The sequence below is a fragment of the Bos mutus genome, chromosome 22 (genome assembly GCF_027580195.1).
Source record: "Bos mutus isolate GX-2022 chromosome 22, NWIPB_WYAK_1.1, whole genome shotgun sequence".
Taxonomy (NCBI): domain Eukaryota; kingdom Metazoa; phylum Chordata; class Mammalia; order Artiodactyla; family Bovidae; genus Bos; species Bos mutus.
This window is the reverse complement of record NC_091638.1, coordinates 23,501,843-23,526,077: the sequence shown is the minus strand read 5'-3', so window position 1 is coordinate 23,526,077 and position 24,235 is coordinate 23,501,843. Positions and strand designations below refer to the sequence as shown.

The window sequence follows — 24,235 nt, the reverse complement described above, 5'->3', positions numbered from 1 at the left end:
AAACTATCTTGGATGAGCAAGTCTGTTTCATTCCTGATTAAAACTATAATGTAAAGGGTGAATTTAAAAACAAATTAGTAGTTTCTCATTTTTAAAAAGTGATATATGAGTAAAGTAAAGTTACACAGAGAAAAATATCACTTATGCTTGGAATCTAAAAAAATGCTACAAATGAACTTATTTACAAAACAGACCAGATGGTCAACACCAAAATCAGATTGATTATATTCTTTGCAGCCAAAGATGGAGAAGCCCTATACAGTCAGCAAAAACAAGACTGGGAGCTGACTATGGCTCAGATCATGAGCTCCTTATTGCCAAATTCAGACTTAAATTGAAGAAAGTGGGGAAAACCAATAGACCATTCAGGTATGACCTAAATAAAATCCCTTATGACTATACAGTGGAAGTGAGAAATAGATTTAAGGGACTAGATCCAATAGACAGAGAGCCTGATGAACTATGGACAGAGGTTTGTGACATTGTACAGGAAACAGGGAGCAAGACCATACCCAAGAAAAAGAAATGCAAAAAAGTGAAATGGCTGTCTGAAAAGGTTTTACAAATAGCTGTGAAAAGAAGAGAAGCAAAAAGCAAAGGAGAAAAGGAAAGATATACCCATTTGAATGCAGAGTTCCAAAGAATATCAAGGAGAGATAAGAAACCCTTCCTCAGTGATAAATGCAAAGAAATAGAGGAAAACAATAGAGTGGGAAAGACTAGAGATCTCTTTAAGAAAATTAGAGATACCAAGGGAACATTTCATGCAAAGATGGGCATAATAAAGGACAGAAATGGTATGGACCTAACAGCAGCAGAAGATATTAAGAAGAGGTGGCAAGAATACACAGAGGAACCGTACAAAAAGGATCTTCACGACCCAGATAACTCACTTACCTAGAGCCAGACAACCTGGAATGTGAAGTCAAGTGGGCCTTAGGAACAATCACTACGAACAAAGCTAATGGAGGTGATGGAATTCCAGTTGAGCTATTTCAAATTCTAGAAGATGAGGCTGTGAAAGTACTGCACTCAATATGTCAGCAAATTTGGAAAATTCAGCAGTGGCCACAGGACTGGAAAAGGTCAGTTTTCATTCCAATCCCCAAAAAAGGCAATGCCAAAGAATGTTCAAACTACTGCACAATTGCACTCATCTCACACGCTAGTGAAGTAATGCTCAAAATTCTCCAAGCCAGGCTTCAACAGTATGTGAACCATGAACTTCCAGATGTTCAAGGTGGTTTTAGAAAAGGCAGAGAAACCAGAGATCAAATTGCCATCAACCACTGGATCATCAAAAAAGCAAGAGAGTTCCAGAAAAACATTTATTTCTGTTTTATTTACTATGCCAAAGCCTTTGACTGTGTGGATCACAAAAAACTGTGGAAAAGTAAAAGAGATGGGAATACCAGACCACCTGACCTGCCTCTTGAGAAACCTGTATGCAGGTCAGGAAGCAACAGTTAGAACTGGACATGGAACAACAGACTGGTTCCAAATAGGAAAAGGAGTACGTCAAGGCTGTATATTGTCACCCTGCTTATTTAACTTGTATGCAGAGTACATCATGAGAAACGCTGGGCTGGAAGAAGCACAAGCTGGAATCAAGATTCCGGGAGAAATATCAATAACCTCAGATATGCAGATGACACCACCCTTATGTCAGAAAGTGAAGAGGAACTAAAGAGCCTCTTGATGAAAGTGAAAAAGGAGAGTGAAAAAGTTGGCTTAAAGCTCAACATTCAGAAAACAAAGATCATGGCATCTGGTCCCATCACTTCATGGGAAATAGATGGGGAAACAGTGGAAACAGTGACAGACTTTATTTTTTTGGGCTCCAAAATCACTACAGATGGTGATTGCAGCCATGAAATTAAAAGATGCTTGCTCCTTGAAAGTAAAGTTATGACTAATCTAGGCAGCATATTAAAAAGCAGAGACATTACTTTGTTGACAAAGGTCCATCTAGTCAAAGCTATGGTGTTTCCAGTAGTCATGTATGGTTGTGAGAGTTGGACTCTAAAGAAAGCTGAGTGCCGAAGAATTGATTCTTTTGAACTGTGGTGTTGAAGAAGACTTTTGAGAGTCCCTTGGACAGCAAGGAGATCCAACCAGTCCATGCTAAAAGAGATCAGTCCTGGGTTGTCATTGGAAGGACTCATCCTGAAGCTGAAACCCCAATACTTTGGCCACCTGATGTGAAGACCTGACTCATTGGAAAAAAAACCCTGATTTTGGGAAAGATTGAGGGCAGGAGGAGAAGGGGACAACAGAGGATGAGATGATTGGATGGCATCACCAACTCAATGGACATGGGTTTGGGTAGACTCCAGGAGTTGGTGTTGACAGGGGGGCCTGGCGCGCTGTGGGTCATGGGGTCGCAAAGAGTCGGACATGATTGAGCCTCTGAAATGAACTGAACTGAACAAAACAGAAAGACCTACAAACATAGAAAACAATCGTATCATTACCAAAGGCAAAGGGTGGGGAGGGATGACTTGGGAGTCTGGAAGGAATATATATACACACTGCTGCTGCTGCTGCTGCTGCTGCTGCTGCTAAGTCGCTTCAGTCGTGTCCGACTCTGTGCGACCCCAGAGACGGCAGCCCACCAGGCTCCCCTGTCCCTGGGATTCTCCAGGCAAGAACACTGGAGTGGGTTGCCATTTCCTTCTCCAATGCATGAAAGTGAAAAGTGAAAGTGAAGTCACTCAGTCATGTCCAACCCTCAGTGACCCCATGGACCGCAGCCTTCCAGGCTCCTCCATCCATGGAATTTTCCAGGCAAGAGTACTGGAGTGGAGTGCCATTGCCTTCTCCGATATACACACTACTGTATATAAAATAAACAACAGGGACTTACCGTATAGCACAAGGAACTATAATCTGTATCTTGTAATAGTCTATAGTGGAAAGGAACCTGAGAAAGAATATATGTGTATAGCTGAATCACTTTGCTATATATTTGAAACTAACACAACATTGTAAATCAACTGTTCTTCAATAAGAAATAAGCTATATATATATACACACACACCATTTTGTCCGAGATATTCATTATAGCATTATTTATAATTATAATAAATTTGCTAAAATATTTACTAGTTTCATAATGGTTGAAACAATTAATAGCCTATCATACCGATTATAAAAATTTGTGGATAAAATGTAAGCCCGTATTATATTTAAGTAGATAATAAAGAGAAATATCATATATGTAGCATGTTTGCTATACTGCAAAACAAAACAACTGAAAAGCTATGAGTCCAAAACATGGAATAATTATACTAAAATGAAAATAGGAATTTTATCCGAACACTAAGAAACTATACATAATTTTGTTTTGCTTTGGTTCCTTCTTTCAGCTTCCCTGAATTTTCTGACTTTCGTATACTAAACATGTATCACTTTTATAGTAGAAAAAAGAAAGCTTCCAATTAGCATGGATTTTCCTGCTTCCACTCGGCTTTCTAGTGAAACCAGGGAGATCTGAAAACCTTTTTCAAGAGGCAGTTTCAGAGCAGGCTGCAGAAGTAGGCCCCTCTGCAAGTGTCTTAAGAGATGTAACCTCAGTGCTCCCCAGCTGAGTTCAGTTGCTCTGTGAAGGTTCACATTATGAGTGTTTTCATCTTTTCATATTAAAAATGACCTCCTGGCCCGAATGTGAGCTTCCCAGATGACTAAGGCTTGCCGGGCACAGCCTAAGAAAAAATAAAGCCAAACTCCTTAGTATTTCATCCTGCCCTTGAATTCTACATGTTATTGCTACTTATGCTCATAGGCTTTGTTGTTCTGTTTTGTTTTCACTCTCTAGATCCAACAAAGGTAATGGTACCTCCTTCCAGTATGGATGTCACTGTTGGAGAAAGTATTGTTCTGCCGTGCCAGGTGACGCACGATCACTCGCTCAACATCGTGTTCACTTGGTCGTTTAATGGACGCCTGATAGACTTTGACAGAGATGGGGACCACTTTGAAAGAGTTGGAGGGGTAAGTATAAAAATCAGATTATCCACAGTAAATGCGATGTGCAACTAAAGTGAGTCAAACGACTCGTGTAGACTAACTTGAAAGGAAATATAAAGTTATTCTTTGATGATTTTCTTCAAACACCTTGAAAAACTCTTGGTTAATGTCTGCTCTGTTTTGCATAAGTGTGACCCTGTTTATTGAGTCACTTGTTTGCCAGTCCTTTTCTTAACCCTCATAATCCTTAACCTACAGGTTAGCTGTTCGTTTCCGTATATGAATGAGAAAACTCAGGGTCATGGGAGATACATGGCTTGCCTTGGCCTCATTGCTACTAAACTGCAGGTCTCAGCTTTAAACTGCAAATCCCAAATTCTCTGCCCCCTGGTGAACCATATGCCATGGAACTGAATTAATAAAATAGCTCGAGGACAGTTTACTCGTATTCTTTTAGACTGCTGACTAAACTCCCTTTGGCTCTTGTAGAATACTCATCATTGTGAGGTTAGGGCTTTCTTTCTTGAATCTGAAAGTCTGATCAGATTGTTTATTATCTCCAAATAATTTGAATTCTAATGATTGAATTTTCCAAAGGCCTTAATTATTTCCCATAAAAAAAAAAATAGTACCATTGAACTCACACCAAGAAAACATTAAATTTGGAAACAATTTGAATCTATGACAATCATTTTCAAGAATAGTTTTTCTACCATAACATAGCCCTACTTTCCTATTACTAAGGTAGATTCCAGGGGGAAGGACTACATTGGGAGATTGGGATTGACATATACACACTACTATATATAAAATATAACTACTATATATAAAACACTACTGTATATAAAATAGATAACGAATAAGGACCTACTATATAGAACAGGGAATTCTACTCACTACTCTCTGATGGCTTATATGGGAAAAAAATCTAAAAAAGAGTAGACATATGCATGCATAGCTGATTCACTTTGCTGCAAGTAAACACAACCTTGTAACTCAACTCTACGCCAGTCAGAATTTAAAAAAGATTCATTCCAGCTGCCACCTTTCCTGCTAATTCTTTAGCAATGATTGATTGGCACTTTTAGTACTGGTATCACAAAGAGACAAACACTTGCCATACAAAGGGCTATTGAGATGGACAGAGGTCGTTACAAAAGGTGGTACAGAACAGAATACATGAGGCTGAATGGAGAACACTCCCTCCCTCCATGCTCCCAGAGGAATCTAATTTGCCCATCTCATCTTATCCCCATCTCTTATACTGAGAATAAATGGACTAAAGCTTATAAATTATACCTATGATATGTTGACCCTCAACATCTTCTGAAATATGGTGCTATTCCTATTATTTACATTCTTTCTGCCTTTCCCAAACAATACGCCTCTACTGAATTACCAAACACCCCAAATAATTTCTGTAACTATTTTCTCAAGTCTCCCAAGGATTGTATATGACTGGTACCATTTTAAATGCACGAGAGAGAAGTTATTTTATTCCCTCAATGGATGACTTGAGTCTACTGATTGTCCCTGGGAACTCTGGTTGAGAAAAGCTGGTTAAAATTGCCATTATTAACCATTCTGGACCACTTCAATATAGTTCAGCCTAATAACCTTGACCAAATAAAGAATGATATTAGCTATTTCACAACATCATTGAAGATACTAAATACCTTCAGGTTTAGAAACCTAAATAGCACAGTGCCTACCACCAAAAACAGTATGTAAGGAATTTTAATGATTGTATTCACTGAAGGAAGAGTAATATTAGTCCTAATAACATGAGAGTATACATTGAGAAAACCTCCACAGATTAAACAGAATATTTATTTTCATAGTAAAACCAATGTTTTGGGCAGGAGAGATAATAAAAATATTCTCTCAGGATGGCACAGTCAACAACCAATCAGACCAGCTGCCTAGGCTATCAAAATATAAATTCTGCCAATAAGACAGATGTGAACCTTATGCTGAACCACAGAAAGGTGGGCTGAAGCACAGGTAGAGACACCCCTGGACACTGATGACCACCTTTTGTAACGACCTCTGTCCATGGAATCACTCTCAATAGCCCTTTGTATGGCAAGTGTTTGTCTCTTTGTGATACCAGTACTAAAAGTGCCAATCAATCATTGCTAAAGAATTAAGTGCAAGGTTTGGGACATCACTGCAAATTGTGAGAGCTAAGTGTGTTAGCCACCAGGATCATTAACATCTGTGGAGTTAGTGCTGGACAACAAAGAGGTAAGGAAGCAATTCTGAAGTTAAGCCCATTTTGCAGTTTCTACTTGCCAGGTCAGTACTATGAAGATGACATTTGGTAGAGCTAACCTACTGCAGTTTTAATTATTATTATTTATTATTATTATTTCATTATTATTTATTTTATTTTATTATTTCACTGTCCTCTGGTCACCTCCAATGGTTCTGTCAGGAGCAGAGCAGACCACAACATCGTTTAGTTCTTTATGGTAGGAATGTGAATGTATATCTCAGTAGTGTGGTCTGAATGACTTCGAAGGGAAAGAGAAAGTTATTGCGGTCTCTTTCTGTGAGCCTCTTACCTCAATCCCGACTTTATATTTCTTTTCTTTGTTTCACTTTTACTTTAAAAACACGCATAGGGAAAGTATACTCCAAACAACACAGTCACAAAATTCTGTTAATGGATACCTGTGCTTGGAAATCTCCAGGCTACCACTAGCTTCTTTGAGCTTCCAGCCCTTGGTGAATAAAACAAATTATTGAGATAGTGTAGCTATTTATTTTAAACTACCAAGACTTTGTACCTTCACAACACACACTCCCTTATGAGGCATATTTTTTGTTTAAGTCTATGCTCAAAATCCTAGGATGTGAAATTTCTTAGGTAAAGAAGTATTAATAGCCATGGTGATGATGATACCTTATACTTGCAAAATGTCTAATCATTTATCAAGCATTTTCATATGCATCAGCTCTTTAATCCTCAGAAACTCTGTGAAATATGGTAGCAATTATCCCTATTTTACTAGCAATTATAAGACTTTATGAGTAAATAGAATCTAAATGAGGATCCAAGTGTTATAAATTAAAAAAAAAAAAAAGATTTCAGGTTTAAAAAAGAAAAGCACAACTCTTCTTGAATTAGATTTAATATTTTTGACATAATTTTTTCCCAGAGAATACTGACCATGGCCACCCCAATACTAGTTTAAATTTATCCCTGCTTTACAGTTTTCAGGATTTCACATACACATACAATCTCATTTGCTTCTCACAAGCCAGTGTCATAGGCAATGAATCCTTCTTTCATAGGTTAATAAACTAAGGCCCAGAGACACACAGCAAGGATCAGCCCCAGACAGCTAAGTTTCAAAGCTTCAGCTCTCTCTTGGCAATATGATTTTGCACTTCTTCTAACCCAGTTGTAACTATTGGCAGGTCTATGTCTTTCATTGCCCTGACTAAATATATAATATGTTGTACTGAAATCAAGGATGAAACCAAGTACACACTAATTTAGAATGAGATCCTTCCAGATGACAGCATAGCATTCCAGAAAAGGATAGGGATTGCAGCCTGACCATGTGAGCTTGCAGCCTGACCATGTGAGCTCACAGCCTGGCTCTGCCACTGACCAGCTAAGTGACTCCAGGCAAGACGTCTAGCCTTTCTGTGCTTGAGTTTCCTCATCTGTATAGTAGGGATAACAAAAGTGCCTACCTCACAGGACATGTCAGTACTCAGTATAATACATGCCTGCCAGATATTAAATACCACCAAGTATTATCCAATGTTATTGTCATCTGAAAGAATAACAATAGGGCCAAAATAACCTATGTTACCTTGCCACCCTTCAAGATTTAGAAATAAGCATAGCTTCCTGACTCAACCCTAGGGTGTTCTCCTGCTCAAGCAGCCATTCTCCGAACTTTTGATTAACAGAGCTATGAAACTCTAAGGTGTAGCTGTGTTTTTCAGTTTAATTGCCAGCTTTGTGACGGCCTGTAGCGGCATCTTCTCACATTTACCAAAAGTACTGTGCTGGTAAATGGTGTATAAATATTTCCAGGGCACCTAGATATCCATACTGGGCTGTAATGAGTCCTATTCATCTGCTGATCAAACACACATTTGGCATTGGAAAGCAAATTAGCCCCGTTCTACACTAGGGGATGCAAGATTTCCTTGGAGAGTCTGCTCCTCATAATTCTTTAATTCAAACTGAGGAGCAGTCAGAATGCTGGCTGTAAGACAGTTGTGCAGTAAAATACAGGTGCCTGCGAGCATGGACCTCCCCCGCCTTTACATATAAAGAGCTCCCAAGCACTGCAGTGCCATCAAAAGCTGGAGGTTGAGGGCATGTCTAAAGAAACCCACAGGACTAAATCAGCAGCCACTTTATGTACATTTCAGTGCTTCCAAGGGAGCTCTCCTCAGTGTTGTGCAGCAGCCTGGATGGGAGGGGAGTTTAGGGGCAAATGCATGCTAAATCACTTCAGTCATGTCTGACTCTTTGTGGGCCTGTGGACTGTAGCCCATCAGTCTCCTCTGTCCATGAGATTCTCCAGGCCAGAATACTGGAGTGGGTTGTCATCCCTCCTGCAGGGGAACTTCCCGAACCAGGGATTGAACCCAACTCTCTTATGTCTCCTGCATTACCAGGCAGGTTCTTTACCACTAGTGCCCCCTGGGGGAGAATGGATATATGTATATGTATATGTACATGTATATGTATATGTGGCCTGCTGCTGCTGCTGCTGCTAAGTCGCTTCAGTCGTGTCCGACTCTGTGCGACCCCATAGACGGCAGCCCACCAGGCTCCCCCGTCCATGGGATTTTCCAGACAAGAGTACTGGAGTGAGTTGCCATTGCCTTCATATGTGGCCTGGCGTGCTGCAGTTCATGGGGTCGCAGAGTCCGACACGACTGAGCAACTGAACTGAACTGAACTGATGACAATCTCTTTGCTGTTCTTCTGAAACTATAACAGCATTGTTAATGGGCTATACTCTAGTATAAAATAAAAACATTTTAAAATAAATAAATGCATTTGAAAAAATAATCAGTTTAAGTGCTTCCAACATGGGTGACAAACTCCTCCAGAGACGCGGAGGCCAGACACCTGAGGTCTCATCCGAGGTGTGTCCTGAGGACGTTGCTGTTATTACCTAACAGGCAGGCTCACGCATTTTTAATAGGCCACGGCTTGCATCGCTAATGTTTTCATCAGCCAGTGTAAAATAAATCTATTAGTCACAGTGTCCTTCATGTGATAATGATATTTAGAGCTCATTAAAAAGTAATTGTAGCCACTTTCCCCTACTTTATCAGCAGGATTCAGCTGGTGATTTGATGATCCGAAACATCCAGCTGAAGCATGCTGGGAAATACGTCTGCATGGTCCAAACAAGTGTCGACAGGCTGTCTGCCGCTGCCGACCTGATCGTGAGAGGTATGGGAATTGGGGGTTTCATTCTTAAAATACTTTCATGATATCTACTCCTGTGCAGAGCTCTAAAAGCCTCAGTGGTTTAGAATTACCAGCAGAGTCAATAGAAGGAAAACATTGTTAAGGTGTTAAGAGTCTACAAAAGTTTTGTGTACATCTGTTTCTCTCATAGGGGATCAGAAAGTGCAGAGTAAATCCACTTACTCTCTACTGAAAAGAACTCCTCTGAAGGCCCCAAGTGCCATGATTTACAGTGTTGGAGTTGATAGGACCTTCAAGAAAAACTGAGATTAAGAAAAGCAAATGGCTTAAAAAAGGATCACACTGTGCCTTTTGCTATTCGTCTAGGCTGAACCAAATCGGTATCTTAGGTCACTGATCTAAGAGTGGCTTAAGTAAAATCGTCACCAGTTTTCCCCAGGTTTTTCCCCCTTAAGTGATTAGTTCTCTCCAGTTTCTACAATATGGCTTTGGAAGGGAATACTTCCTGACTGCCTAGGTTGTAGTAAATCAGCAGGGAGTTGGTATCAGGAACTGACATTCGTGAGATTGTCTTGCATATGACAGACAAGACCTAACTTAAGCCTCATGGCTGTGAGTGACTTGGCTGACTAATTCTTACCAAACCAATGTGTAAAGGAACAGTACGTGAACTTTAAGAAATATTTTTAAATTAAAATTTGGTCTTTGTGAACCAGTGTATCTATCTATCTATCTGTATATATATCAGAATCAAACTGATGCTTGCTCAGGGGTTTGATCAAGTTAAATGCACAGCCAAATCAGAACATCAAAATAATTTCTTAGCCAGTGTCTCCTTCACAAGTACAGTAAGTCCCCTACGTACAAATGAGTTTAGTTCTGAGAGCATGTGTAAGTCCAATTTGTTCATAAGTCCAACCAAGTTAACTTAGATACCCAACTAACACAGTTGGCTATCTAGTACTGTACAGCAACAGGTTTATAATACTTTTCACATAAAACAAAAACTCAAAAAATAAAGAAAAGATCTTTAATCTTACAGTACATACCTTGAGAAGTACAGTAGTTGGCATGTAGGGGCTGCAGCGAGTGAAGAGGCAAGAGGAGTTATTGATTGGAGCAGGGAGAAGAGGTGGGAAGTGGTGGAGCTGAAGGATCGTCAGCAATAGGAGGGGAAGGGCATAACGTCGTTCATGCCTGACGTTGATGGAACATATATCTGCCTCTTTGAAAGTCTGCAACGTGAAGGTTCGTGTGTAGGGAACTTACAATACAGTGAGTGATTTGATGATCCGAAACATGCAGCGGAACACTAATACAAGTGTTTAGGAATCTGGCCAGCAGAATGTTAAGTGTAAGAAAACAAAAATCCAGGTGATACCAGACTTGGAGGCAGGGTAAATCTGAGTGCACAGAGAACAAGATGTTATTGGAAGCAATAGAAAGTGTGGCTGCATCCTTTGCACGTAGCATTGGCAGGGGTGGGAGAGGTGTGGGAGTCAGCAATTCAAACTGATATCAAGAGAGGTTAAAGAAAGATATCTTTTCCATCAGGTCTACTCTGATTCTCCTTTAAATTGCCTTAAAAACCTTTCTGTAATGGTACAGATAAGGGCCAGATAAGAGAGAAAGCTTCCAACCTGGGTAGAGCTACCCAGAAAATAACCGAGGGGACCGTGTTTATTTCCATTTTAAAATACACCAGAGCTGGTCTGCTCTTCCCTTGGGGGCGAAGGAATTCTGTGGCTGAAAATGTATCCTCTATTTAATTAGGATAATGTTCAGATCAGCAGTTTAAGCACCAATAAATTAGAATCATAAAAATGTAAATCAGTAATAGTTGAATTTCTTAAGTGATATTGTATACTTCATTTCACAGAAAATAACATTAAACACCAAGAGGAATCTGCAAATGCTGTCTAAAAGAAAATCTAGCATAATCAGTGAATAAGGCCAATAAATTAATATGCCATTTTAAACCATAATCTTCGGTTTTATCTCCTCCTGCCTCTGCCCTTGGCAGCTTTTCTGCACTTTGCAGAGGAGAGGCAGATATGCATTTTGTTGACCTGTCAGGGATTTTTGTATTTGAAACTAAAAGCTTGAAGCCTTGCATTTGGCTTCTTTGTTTCTCTGTTATCTACTTTATTTAATCTAAAGCACACGGACAGCAGCTAGAAAGGCCAGTCTTCCCTGAGAAAGATGCAGGAATGCCAGGCATAACACCTGCATCCCCTCTGCTATTTCCTTTGACACAAACTCATGTGAGCCCTAGCCCATGTAAACACTCTGCTTAGAGGATAAACATATGCTCATGTTGTCATTTTGAAAGAGAGACCCAACTTCCCCAAAACAAATGGGTAAAAACATTCTGTGAGGTGTGAACGTATCTACCCTTGGGTGGGGCGGGTAGCAGGAACATAACAAGCAGCAAACCCCACTGTGAAAGTACATCTTATCTCCAGCAGCCAAATTCAGGCCACCTCCTTCCTGTGCTCCTTCTGCTTGCCAACAGTGGGCTCAGCTCTTCCCCGTCCATTGAATTCATTGAAGGATTTGGAGAGGAATGCTTTTCTCCTTTGTGGTACTTTGATTCTAAAGGCCATGGAAGGAACATCTGTTTTTTTGATATTTAGCAAAACTAATACAATTATGTAAAGTTTAAAAAAAAAAAAAAAAGGATGGGAACGCTGGGATAAGAAAGCTGGTGAGAAAAAAGAAAATTATATTATTATCTTCTGGACTTTCTGTGGTTAATAAGAATCCTGAAGACCAGAGGTTATGCCAGCTCTATCTAGGTGGCATTAGACTGGCGTGCCGAAATGTCACTATGGAAAATTAATCAGTGCCAGCGTGCAGACTTGCAGACCTTTCATTCAGGAGTAGGAGGGAGAAGATAAATTCAGTCTCACCTGTGGGTCTATAAAAAAAGGCTTTTTAAAAAAGGAAAGAGAAATTTAGGACATCACTGAAAGCGTGCAGAAGTGAATCCCAGAACAAAGTGTTACTTGTAGAAACTGCCATTAACTTTTCAGCACTCTGTGAAAGGTCTCTTTCTTCCCTGCCCCTGTGCCATGGCCCCGGAGTATTTTGGCAGAACATCTGATCGCTCTCCTGGGCATCAGCACATCCCTCTGCCCCCTAGGAAGATCTCCTTACTCCTATCTAGCACACAGGAACTTTGTGGCTCTGTCTCCCTCCCTCGCATTCGACGTCTCTGCCGAGCTGTTCACTCATTAGAAATGCCTTTAACTGCCTTCTAAGAGCTTTTCATATTGGAATCTAGGACAGCTTTGGGTCTTTGCTCCGGCTCTGTGTTATTTTGTGATTGCCTGCCAACCACTTTCCAGCTTTCTGTTTCTTTATGTTTTTCAAGCCTTCATTTAAAACTGATTTCCTCCCATTTTGGTGGTCTAAGCACAGTGCTCTGTGCACTTCCAGAGCAGAAGTAGAAAAATACAGGTGTGACTTACAGAAACTGCAGGTGTGGGTCCTCAGGCTCCAACTTGATTTTGAAATTTCTCCGAAGAAGCCACAGACTTCTGTTTCTTGAACATGAGCCACTTTTCACAGCAGTTCCCTCGCACATGACTGTGTTTTGGCATTTGATGTGGACATCCCAGTGCAGCTGGACTATGCAGAAAAACTCTGTGACCCCAAAGTTCTAAAGTCATTTTTTCTCACACCATCAGGGGTAGAAATGACCACTTTCAGAAGACTCAAATCTTCATTTATCACCACTGTAGCCCCAGATAACAGTGTCCAGTTCATAGTAGGAACCTGTAAATATATGATGGGTGGATTAATGAACTTGGTTCCTCATAGTACCCCAATATTCTCCTTTGGCATCTGGAAAAAAATATTCTATTGTAATTGTTGGGTACCTATTAGTTTTTCCTATTCTGTAGTGAACCCCTGGAGGGAGGAGGCCACACCATGTTTCACTCATCTATGTAGTTTCAGAACCTAGAAGGAAGATAGGCACCTCACGGGTATTCAAAAAGGAATTGTCAAGTGTTGAACTTGGGGCTGGATGAATCAAGAGTTGAATAGAGTGCTGACCATTCAACCGAATGGTCACTTGCTTGGACATTTGAACACACTGCTCCACTTCTGAGGGTCTTGCTCTTTCTCAGGTCCTCCAGGCCCCCCAGAGGCTGTGACTATAGATGAAATTACAGACACCACGGCTCAGCTCTCCTGGAGGCCCGGGCCTGACAACCACAGCCCCATCACCATGTATGTCATTCAAGCCAGGACTCCGTTCTCCGTGGGCTGGCAAGCGGTCAACACAGGTACTATATTGAACCTCTGATTCCGGTGTCTCATCGGGGCTTTGGCAACTCGGCAGAATGGACACAGCTGTGAAGCAGAGGCTGAGGGGCCTCTTGTTTCTCGTTCAGACACATCGCTACAGATGAGACTTTCAGGCAGCGTTTCCCAGACCTCAGCCCACCATACTATCATTTATTTAATATTTTTCTTTCTATTGATTCAAATTTGCTGGTTCTTTAATTCGTTCTAAGCCACAGTATCTAAAATGATGTTAGGTCTTGGCGGTGGTGGTGGTTTAGTTGGTAAGTCGTGTCCAACTCTTGCAACCTCATGGACTGTAGCCTGCCAAGCTCCTCTGTCCATGGGATTCTCCAGGTGAGAATAATGGAGTGGGTTGCCATTTCCTTCTCCAGAGGATCTTCCTGACCTGGGAATCGAACCCTGGTCTCCTGCATTACAAGCAGATTCTTTCCCAACTGAGCTATGAGGGAAGCCAACAAGGTCTTGTGTTGGTTTTATTTTTTAAACGTATTTTGAAATACATTTGTTATAAAAATAAATGCATCATCTGTCTGTGCATTACCTGAAATTGTCTGTGTGCCTCTAGCGGTGCACTTTGAAAAGCAGCGGATTCGTTACTCTATAGTCACAGTCTGTTAGGTTTGTACCCAGCTTTCAAGAAACCTGTATCGAAGGACTGCATGGAGACTCTTGACTTGCTGTCATTTTTTTAGATGGATACATTTGAGTATGAAGAGGCATGAGGTTTTGTTAAAGCATACGTGAGTAGGCCTACCACTTCTGCTCCTGTCTACACCTCTCAATTGACTCAGTTTGTTATTTTATTTAGGTTTTGTTTGAGGAAAAAAACAAACAAACAGTTATTATAAGCACGTTGCACACTCCTCTGGTTTTTCCATTTGAGCATATCTGACCTCAGAAATGGGTTTCTGTGTTTCCAGCTGACACTGACTTTCTCCTGGGTCACGGGAGTGTTTCAGGAAGAAAGGAAAGGAAATCTGGAAATTAAGGATATACGACTTCTAATCCTGAGCAGATTTCTATACGTCTTTATTTTCCTCTTCTGTTAAATGGGCAAAATAAGAACAGTTATGACCCTATACAGAAGTGATTGTGAAACTTAAAAAAAAGTAAATCACTGCATAAATATGATGAAGGAAAGGAGGGGGATGAAGATATTGATATTCACAACAATGATAAGGATAGTATACAAAAGAAAACAGCTACAACTAGAATTGGTTGAGCGCTTATAAGTGCTTTTCTTGGGTGTTCTCAAATGCACTGTGAATAGATGTTATTAGTTTTATTTCACAGTGAGAAAACCAAGGCGTGGAAAGGTTAAGCAACTTTCCTAAGGTTCTTCGGCTGCTAAGAGTGAATTCAGGATTAGAATCCAGGTTGTCTGACTGCAGAGCCCATACTTTTCACCTTTGGAGGGAAGGATTGTATACATGTGGTCCCAAGGAGGCTGGAAGTCACTGAAGTCTGGTCACTGGGGCCTCAGCTTTGTCACAGGGACATCCCCTGGGCCCATCGGGAAATCTTTATGGTAATCAGTTCAAAACCCAAAAGGTTGCCCAGAGAGTGTAGAAGCCAAGTCCAGGGCTCTGTGGCTTGTGGCTTCAGGCAGTGAGCCCCGTCCTCTGTGAAGGAGCCCTGCTGAATGAACACTGTCAAATGCTGCCTCTCTGATCCCGCTTTTTGTGTTCTTCATGGACCGTCCGTTCTACATTTGCAGCTTCTTTCTTTTGATATGCTAATACAATTCACTGACAGTAGTTGTATCGATCTATATCATTATTGCTCTGTTGTTGTTAAAGGTAGTGGCACCCCACTCTAGTACTTTTGCCTAGAAAATCCCATGGACGGAGGAGCCTGGTAGGCTGCAGTCCATGGGGTCGCTAGAGTCGGACACGACTAAGCGACTTCACTTTCACTTTTCACTTTCATGCATTGGAGAAGGAAATGGCAACCCACTCCAGTGTTCTTGCCTGGAGAATCCCAGGGACGGGGAAGCCTGGTGGGCTGCACAGAGTCGGACACGACTGAAGTGACTTAGCAGTAGCAGCAGTTGTTATAACGGAGCTTGGGCCATGTGGTCAAAGATGCAAATCCACTGTGACCCTGGGTGAGTCATTTGACCTTTATGTGGTACCTTTTCCTCATCTATAAAAATGAAGAGAGTAACTTCACCGTATTCCTAGGGTAGTTGTAAGAATTAAACAATGTGCCCAGTCCTATTCAGTAAAAACCGCGAAACATGTGAGAGAGAACAAGAGTGATTACAGTCAGGTAGCCTTGGGCCTTGGAGACTGTCTTTGTGGTATCATCTGCTGGTGTGAGATTTGAGTTGATTGGTCTGGCGCGGAGTGGTCTGGGATGACCGCCGTGCAAGGGCTGTTTGTGCAGCTGCCCTCAGACCTGTGGTGGTGCCCTGGATACAGTGACGGTGATGGTGGTGATGAACCAAGTTCCAATCTTCCTAACACAGAATTCTATGCAACATCCTCACCTTTTTTTTAACCTTGTAATAACTAAAGTTTATGGCATATAATTTTGAATGCCTTTTAATCAATATTTTATTACATACAACTTTGAATCACAATCACCAATACTTTTTCTTAAAGTGGGACAAGTATTAAAATCAACTATTTCACTTTCTTTCGATGTCTTTCAGTCCCAGAACTCATCGATGGGAAGACATTCACAGCCACCGTGGTGGGTCTGAACCCCTGGGTCGAGTATGAATTCCGCACAGTTGCAGCCAACGTGATTGGGATTGGGGAGCCCAGCCGGCCCTCTGAGAAGCGGAGGACAGAAGAGGCCCGTGAGTAGCACCCCGAATACAGCAACTCCTGCTCCTTAGGGAGAGGCGTTTAATCACCCTGTTCTTCAGCCCTAAGGAGCTTCAATGTTAAACATCCTTCCCTACAATGACTGCAGTCATCAGAAACGAGGCCAGTAGATGCTCAGCTTATTAACCAGCAGGGAGTATCCTTTCTATTGTTGTTTTTATTTATTTATTTTTGTTGAAGTATATTTGATGTACAATATTATACAAGTTAGAGGTGTACAGTTTGGTACACCTTTTTACACCTCATTTGGTGAGTCACAATTTTTAAAGATTACACTCCATTTATACTTATTATTAACTATTGGCTATATTCCCTATGTTTTATGAGTATCCTTGTACCTTATTTTGTACCTAATGATTTGTACCCCATACTTCCCTACCCTTACAACATCCCTCCCCTACTCCTGTCCCCACTGGTAACCACTGGTTTGTTCTTTCTCTCTCTCTTTCTGTGAGTCCCAGCACTGAGTTTCAATCCAGAGTTATAGTCTCACTCTTCACTGGCTTCCCTGGTCCAGGGTGAGACACCTGTCTTAGTTCCCTCAAATGCCATGTCTTTCTTCCTTGGTTCATTTGTCACCAAGACTTTCCTACCAGGATTATTATTGTTTTAAAGGCACAACCACAGTTCAAATGCTGTCAACTCACAGGAATCTCAAGTGACAAAGATTAAGTTCTTCAGAAATGTCCAGTCAGATTGTCCTTAGGGCATAAACCCTTCCCAAAAGCTAAGGTTGAGAAATGAAAGTGTTAGTCATGTCATGCCTGACTCTTTGCAACTCTGTGGACTGCAGCCCACCAGGTTCCTCTGGCCATGGGGTTTTCCAGGCAAGGATACTGGAGTGGGTTGCCATTTCCTTCCTGCTAATTCATGCAAGCCGGATCAACAGTTCAGTAGGAACTTCTGTATACACAGCTTGGGTGAACGCAGGGAGAGAAGAGTATGAATTCATCAGCATTCCTTGTCTTTGTCTCACATGGCGTGGAAGGCCTAGGTGTGGGTCTCTGTGAAGGTCCCAACCGTGATGAGAACAGTGTTTGTCGTTGTTATTGTTGTTCAGTCGCTCAGTCGTGTCTGACTCTTTGTGACCCCATGAACTGCCGCACAGCAGTCTCCCCTGTCCTTCGCCATCTCCTGGAGGTTGCTCAAACTCATGTCCCTTGAGTCAGTGATGCTATCTAACCATCTCATCCTCAGTGTTTGTTGAAGAAAGAGCAAAGCCCCAGAGCAAATGGGGCCTCTGACCCTACTCTTGGACACAAATCCATCTAGATCTGTTTCACTGTCTTAATCCAAGGGGACATACCCAGGCACCACATCTCTACCCCAGCCAGACATTTTCAGATTCTGTCTGGAGCTGTTCACTTACATGATGATAAGCCAATAATCCCCATGCTTCCTCCCCCACTGTGAAATCATAATTTAATTAATTCCTCTCAGCAGTCCTGAGGACAAAGCTAGCCAAATTTCCCCTCTTTTACAGAGAAAACTGGGGATCAAAGAGTTTAAGCACAGTGAGCCAGAGGTCAACCTCTGTCCACCACTTCCTTCAACACCCAGCTCACAACTCACGTTGCTCCGAGAAGCCATTAGCCCAGCCCTGCTCTGAGCAGCCGCGCTGCCGAAGGCTGCCGCGCGCCTCCGTTCTGTCTGTGCGGCTCTGTTGTTGGCTGTCGACCTCGCTCTGTAATCATCCTGCGTGTGCTCCTGCCCCCCCAACTAGACTGTAAACTCTGCCTGGGCGGAGTGTGTATCGTCTCTCCTTCATGTATTGCCATGTGGTTAATAAACGCCTACCCAAGTATTAGAACCAGAACCTCGGTCCTTTTCTCATCCCCCTGAACCTCGGCCTCTAAGGGTGGAGCTGAACCATTCTTCAGTCTTGTCCAATAATAGATGTGCCTTGCTGAATGGGAAATAGGTCACTATGGAATAGCGATTTCCTTGGTATATTTCATTTCTGTGAACTGATGCTTTAGACCCCTTGATCATACCGTTTCTGACCTCAGAAAACAAAGCCATGCACATCTGAGTATTTGTTAGAGTGGGTCACCTCAGCCCAGCCACCGTAGTGGCCCTCCTGGCCTTTGTCACCTGACATGACTTGTTTTTTCTCCTCAACAGTCCCCGAAGTCACCCCAGCTAACGTCAGTGGTGGTGGAGGCAGCAAATCTGAACTGGTTATAACCTGGGAGGTAAATGAATCATGAAACAACAGCAACACACATTAGTCCAGGCTATCTTATCATTTTATTCTGTGTTAAACACATCTAGGAAGTTTCCTCCTCTGTTTTTAACACCTAAAATCCATTTGAGTGCAGACACTCCCTTTCACAACATTAATGGTCAGCAGGAAGAGATGATGTTTGCCCATCGATTATGGAGTTAAGTTTTAATTCAGTTCATCACAGAAAAAAACAATCATGAAAGGGAAGACAACACAAGAAAAAAAAGTGTATGTAATATTATACATAAAAGAAGTCTGGCTTAAAGAAAACCAGTTTTTTTCTTTTTTTCCTGAATTACTTCAAGGCCAATTGTGCACATTAGACTCCGTGTGCTAACACAATTTCCTGGGGTTGACTTTGCTGCTGGAGCCCTCTTGTGTAAGGTTATTTTTTAAAAAACGTAGAGGTTTATTAGTCACTCATTTATTGAAAATTGATTTTGAGAGAGGAAGTCAGAGTCTCAGCAAAAGTTCTAAATGTTTCTGAAGGATTCTAGACAACAAGCCCGGAAGTTCAAATCTGTCATTTAACCAAAGCCCCAGCAGTGAGATAAACCACTCACCCTTTCCCGGTCAGCACTTCTGAGCTGAGAGGGAAGATTTGGGCTGAGCGAGATGATCCTCACTTCTTTGATGAGAGCTGCTTCATTGAGTATCTGTGTGACGCTGGAGGAAGAATCATGTTGGATGGTACATGTTGGAAATGTTGGGTTTTAGATCAACTGTCCAGTGTCTCCCACCGTCATTTCCAACAATCTCAGAGTTGGTCTCCCACATCAGGAAGCCAGGCTCTCCACTGCAGGTTTACGGTGACTTTTTTAAACTCCTGCTGCAGTCCCCTCTGAATATCGAAGCTAGACTGTTGGCAAGTCCCAAACTGAAGACTCTCCACAAAACCCACGATGAGATAGGATGGAGGCAAGATGGGGGTGTGGGTGGTGGTGGAATAAGACAATGTGGCGTTTGAATCAAGCTACTGCAGTCTCTGAAGACCACCTCCCTTCTTTCACAGACGGTCCCTGAGGAGTTACAGAACGGCAGAGGCTTTGGTTACGTGGTGGCCTTCCGACCCTACGGCAAAATGATCTGGATGCTGACGGTGCTGGCCTCCGCTGATGCCTCCAGATACGTGTTCAGGAATGAGAGCGTGCGTCCCTTCTCTCCTTTTGAGGTTAAAGTGGGTGTTTTCAACAATAAAGGAGAGGGCCCTTTCAGTCCCACCACAGTGGTATATTCTGCAGAAGAAGGTATGATGCTTCTTCAGTTTTAAGATTGATTTTATTCATTTGTTTATTTATTTATGGCTGCTCTGGTCTTCGTCATTACATGTGGTCTTTCTAGGTTCAGAGAACAGGGGCTACTCTCTAGCTGTGGTGTGCGGGCTTCTCACTGCAGGTGTGTGGGCTTCTCCTCTTGCTGAGCATGGGCTCTAGGGTGCAAGGGCTTCAGTAGTTGCTGCTGCTAGGCTCCGTAATTGTGGCTGGTGGGCTCCAGAGCACAAACTCAGTAGTTGTGGTGCTCTGGCTAAGTTACCCCCCGACACACCCCACATGTAGGATCTTCCTGGACCAGGGATCAAACCAGTGTCCCCCCTGTATTGTAAGGTGGATTCCTAACCACTGGACCACAAGGGAAGCCCTAGATGTTGATTTCAGGATGTGCCATCAATTTAGCACTACCCATAAATTGAAGGCATATCCTGACTTGAGAAAAGTGTAGTATGAAAAATACATTTCATTGTCTTCCACCAATCTCTTAGAAAGATAGCAACTCCATGATATATAGAAACAAATGGATATCCACTATTAATTCCATTGCTAAGGACCAAAATCACAAGCACTATAGAAGATCTCCCATTTGTATATAACATTACTTTCAACAGAATTATATTTTGTAGCTTTAGGTGAACACCAAAATATAATTTGCATTTCCTCTTACCACTTTTCATATGTCATAGTATACTCAAAAATTATTCTGTTATTAAGTAGAGAGTCACGAAGCAATGTGATTGTTCTCACTGTCACCCATGGTGTTAGCACGTTGAGGGGTTCTCATTTATTTGTACTGCCTCAGTGCTAGCATTGCTCTTAGAATGCCTTGCATAATGGCCTTCATTTCCATCGGCGTTCGCCTTCATTGTTTCAAAGCTGATATTCAGAATGAGACCATATTAAAGCAGTTGCAAGTTGAGTCATTGATTTGGAGTAAGTGAAGATGCAGTCCGTTCTGTACAGAAAGAGAAGGCAGCCCCTTAGACTCAGCAGTTCTCCATGATCTCACCCTCACCTCTCTTTTCTGCTTCATTTCCCTGCATGATCCATGCTCCAACCATAGCCAGAGGATTTGCAGTTATCCAAAGAACCTTGAGTCCCTAGCATATGCTTCAACTTCTTTTAATGTTCTCCGCCTTGCCCACTTTGTGATTTCACAGTTATCTTTCAAAATTCAACTTGAACAACTAAGGCCTCCTCTCATTTCCTGAGGCCAGCTGACTGAGTTGCTTCTCTTTGTCCTTGTACCGTAACATTCCTCTGTTATAATTCTCATCTCAATGTATTATAAATTTTGAGTTACAGTTTTATATTCTCACTAAGGTGTATTTCCTGAGGGCCAGATATTTATTTTTTCACCTTTGTGTCACCAGTGTCTGAACATGTATGCCACACAGACCCCTAATAAATACTGAGTGAATTAACACGCAGATAGAATAATACATTATTATAAATAGACACAACCTTAGTGGCCTCCACCTCCAGCATGTGCTGGAACATAATGTGGATTTCAGAAGGAGCACACAAGTTACTGTTAATGGTTCTAGGTGAACCTTTAAAAATATCTGATAGTTATATATTGGTTTGAATTGCATCTGAAAATTTACAGCCATCAAATCAAAACCAGAATTTCATGAAGTTACAGCTCCCAATATGCCTAAGCTTTTCCTTAAGAAAGACCACTGACAGGAAAACCTTCACATAAAAATGGTACATAGCTCTGGCAGAAATCTGGCAAAAAGAACTGAAATGTGGGGGACAGACTTGGTCTAGACTCTCCTTTGCAACTAAGGATGCTAAGGCCCAGAAAGCATAAACGCCTTGTCCAAGACATACAGCTGGTGGTGCAGAACTGAACTGTCACCCAGCCCTCCTGTAACTTAGTCAAGTCAGTTCATTCTCCTGTTTTCTGTCTCTCTCATTTTCATAACAGCGAGTGGAACTCTCACCTATGACAAATGCTAATTAAGAAGGATGTATATTAAATAAATTGCTGGCTAGGAGAACTTGGCTCTTAAACTTCAGTTTCCTGGTTTATTTCCCTTCCAGTTCAGTTCAGTTTAGTTCAGTCGCTCAGTTGTGTCTGACTCTTTGCGACCCCATGAATCGCAGCACACCAGGCCTCCCTGTCCATCACCAACTCCCGGAGTTCACTCAGACTCATGTCCATCGAGTCAGTGATGCCACCAGCCATCTCATCCTCTGTCATCCCCTTCTCCTCCTGCCCCCAATCCCTCCCAGCGTCAGAGTCTTTTTCACTTAACCCTAAATTCAGAAGCCAAAGACTTTGAACAGCTCTCTTCAGCACCGTCTCCATCACCACCCCCTCCCAGCCATTAATCCTGGGTCCTCTGTGAAGTGAATGTTTGGGTCATGATCAGTGAAGATTAGTCTACAATAATGGATTCTTTGCATCTATGATGCCAGTATCCAGAACCTTATTTGAATATAGCTGATAGAGTTGTAAATTTTTCCACACTCATCTGCAGAACCCACCAAACCACCAGCCAGCATCTTTGCCAGAAGTCTTTCTGCAACAGACATTGAAGTTTTCTGGGCCTCCCCTATGGAGAAGAATAGAGGTCGGATACAAGGGTATGAGGTAAGCAAGAGATGGGTGCCTTGGTTCTGGGTAAGGGTCTGTACCCCTCAGTGAGATCTTTCCACACACACACAGATGGAAAAAAGACCTCGAGTTCCATGTAGAGACATTTGTTTTAGAAGACAGTGGCTTCTAGAGGAGCACGGATGAAGGCACTGAGCATTCTGCTGTGAGCTTCCTCCTTTCTGAATTACAGAGACCTCTGTCCAAACACATGCAGGTCTGAGAATATATAAGATGGTTGGCAAGTTGAGCTTTGATTTCTGATACACCCAGGATCACTTGGCCTCAAAACGAGGTGGGGGTCAGGGAGGGAGAAATAGCAACAGTGGTTGTAGCAATTTCCCATCTCACTCTGAAGCTCAGAACAAAGAGGGGGCCTTTTTTTTATTGCCAGTTATTTCTCAGTGCACACAAAGGTCTTGGTTCTGAAGGCTCTGCTTATGACTTGCTATATAGAAAATTAACACTGTCATAAGAATCTTGTATGAAAAAAAAAATCACATTGGAGGTATCCCCAATAGGTATGACATCCAAGGTCTTCCTTTGTGTTATCTCAGGTTAAATATTGGAGACATGATGACAAAGAAGAGAATGCTCGAAAAATACGAACAATAGGAAATCAGACGTCAACAAAAATCACCAACTTAAAAGGCAGTGCCCTGTATCATTTAGCTGTCAAGGCATATAATTCTGCTGGGACAGGCCCCGCCAGTGCAACAGTCAACGTGACAACAAGAAAGCCACGTAAGAATATTCTTGCTCAGAAATATTTCAGGGATTCATCAAACATATTCCAAGTTCATTGCCCATCCCTACCTCCCAGTGATCATTTGCATACTAATTGGTATCATTATGGAGATTCAGATTTACCTTAGCATTTTAACTGAACCTTCCCGAATACCATGCAAAATTCATTGCTCTGGAGGACAGAAAGATAAATGTTTTCTCCTCACTGGGAAGGGCTACTTCTTTTAGCTATAAATGTTAGGCGACCAACTGAATCTTTTTCCATTTGCAGCGCTGTATCTCGTCAGATTTTAGTGACCTTGAAGACACATATTAGTGCAATAGCCCGTTAAATTGCCTCCACTCTCGAATTCTAGGAAGGAGATATTCCTCAGAATCCATTGAGACTTAATAATCTGTGACTTCGTATATCTTAATTTTTTTTTATAGCGCCAAGTCAACCCCCCGGAAACATCATATGGAATTCATCGGACTCCAAAATTATCCTCAATTGGGATCAAGTGAAGGCCCTGGATAATGAGTCAGAAGTAAAAGGATACAAAGTGGGTAATTTCTTTTTTTGCTAAGGCACCTATACTCTTGCTGTTAATGGGGGCACGCTGTTCTCGTGAATCTGTCCTCACTTTCGCAGATGATGCTCTCACAGACTCATTTCTGCATCTCTGCCCCAAAGTGGTTTGGTCTGAGTTTTATAAATGGTCCCTGACAACTGACCAGGATTGAGAGAATCGCCTAAACTTCAGTCTCAGGCAGAGTCAATCGGAAGCGGTTAAAGACCCTGTGTTTGGGTCTATAAAAAAATCATGAAGATCCACATTTTTAATATCTCCAAAGTCAGTTTTGTTT

General features: G+C 41.9%; 1 protein-coding gene across 6 annotated transcripts in view; it reads left to right on the top strand.

Annotated features, from left to right (window-relative positions):
- Positions 1 to 24,235, top strand: part of CNTN4 (contactin 4) — a 1,023,175-nt gene that overhangs the window by 985,000 nt on the left and 13,940 nt on the right. For 5 of the 6 annotated variants that reach the window (XM_070359495.1, XM_070359496.1, XM_070359497.1 and 2 more), the window contains 9 exons: positions 3,818 to 3,993; positions 9,289 to 9,409; positions 13,525 to 13,683; positions 16,362 to 16,511; positions 18,664 to 18,734; positions 19,779 to 20,013; positions 22,527 to 22,639; positions 23,200 to 23,386; positions 23,819 to 23,931. In XM_070359495.1, coding sequence (XP_070215596.1) covers positions 3,818 to 3,993; positions 9,289 to 9,409; positions 13,525 to 13,683; positions 16,362 to 16,511; positions 18,664 to 18,734; positions 19,779 to 20,013; positions 22,527 to 22,639; positions 23,200 to 23,386; positions 23,819 to 23,931 — 1,325 coding nt within the window. The remainder of the gene's footprint in view (positions 1 to 3,817; positions 3,994 to 9,288; positions 9,410 to 13,524; positions 13,684 to 16,361; positions 16,512 to 18,663; positions 18,735 to 19,778; positions 20,014 to 22,526; positions 22,640 to 23,199; positions 23,387 to 23,818; positions 23,932 to 24,235) is intronic. The other variant, XM_070359500.1, reaches the window with a different exon arrangement.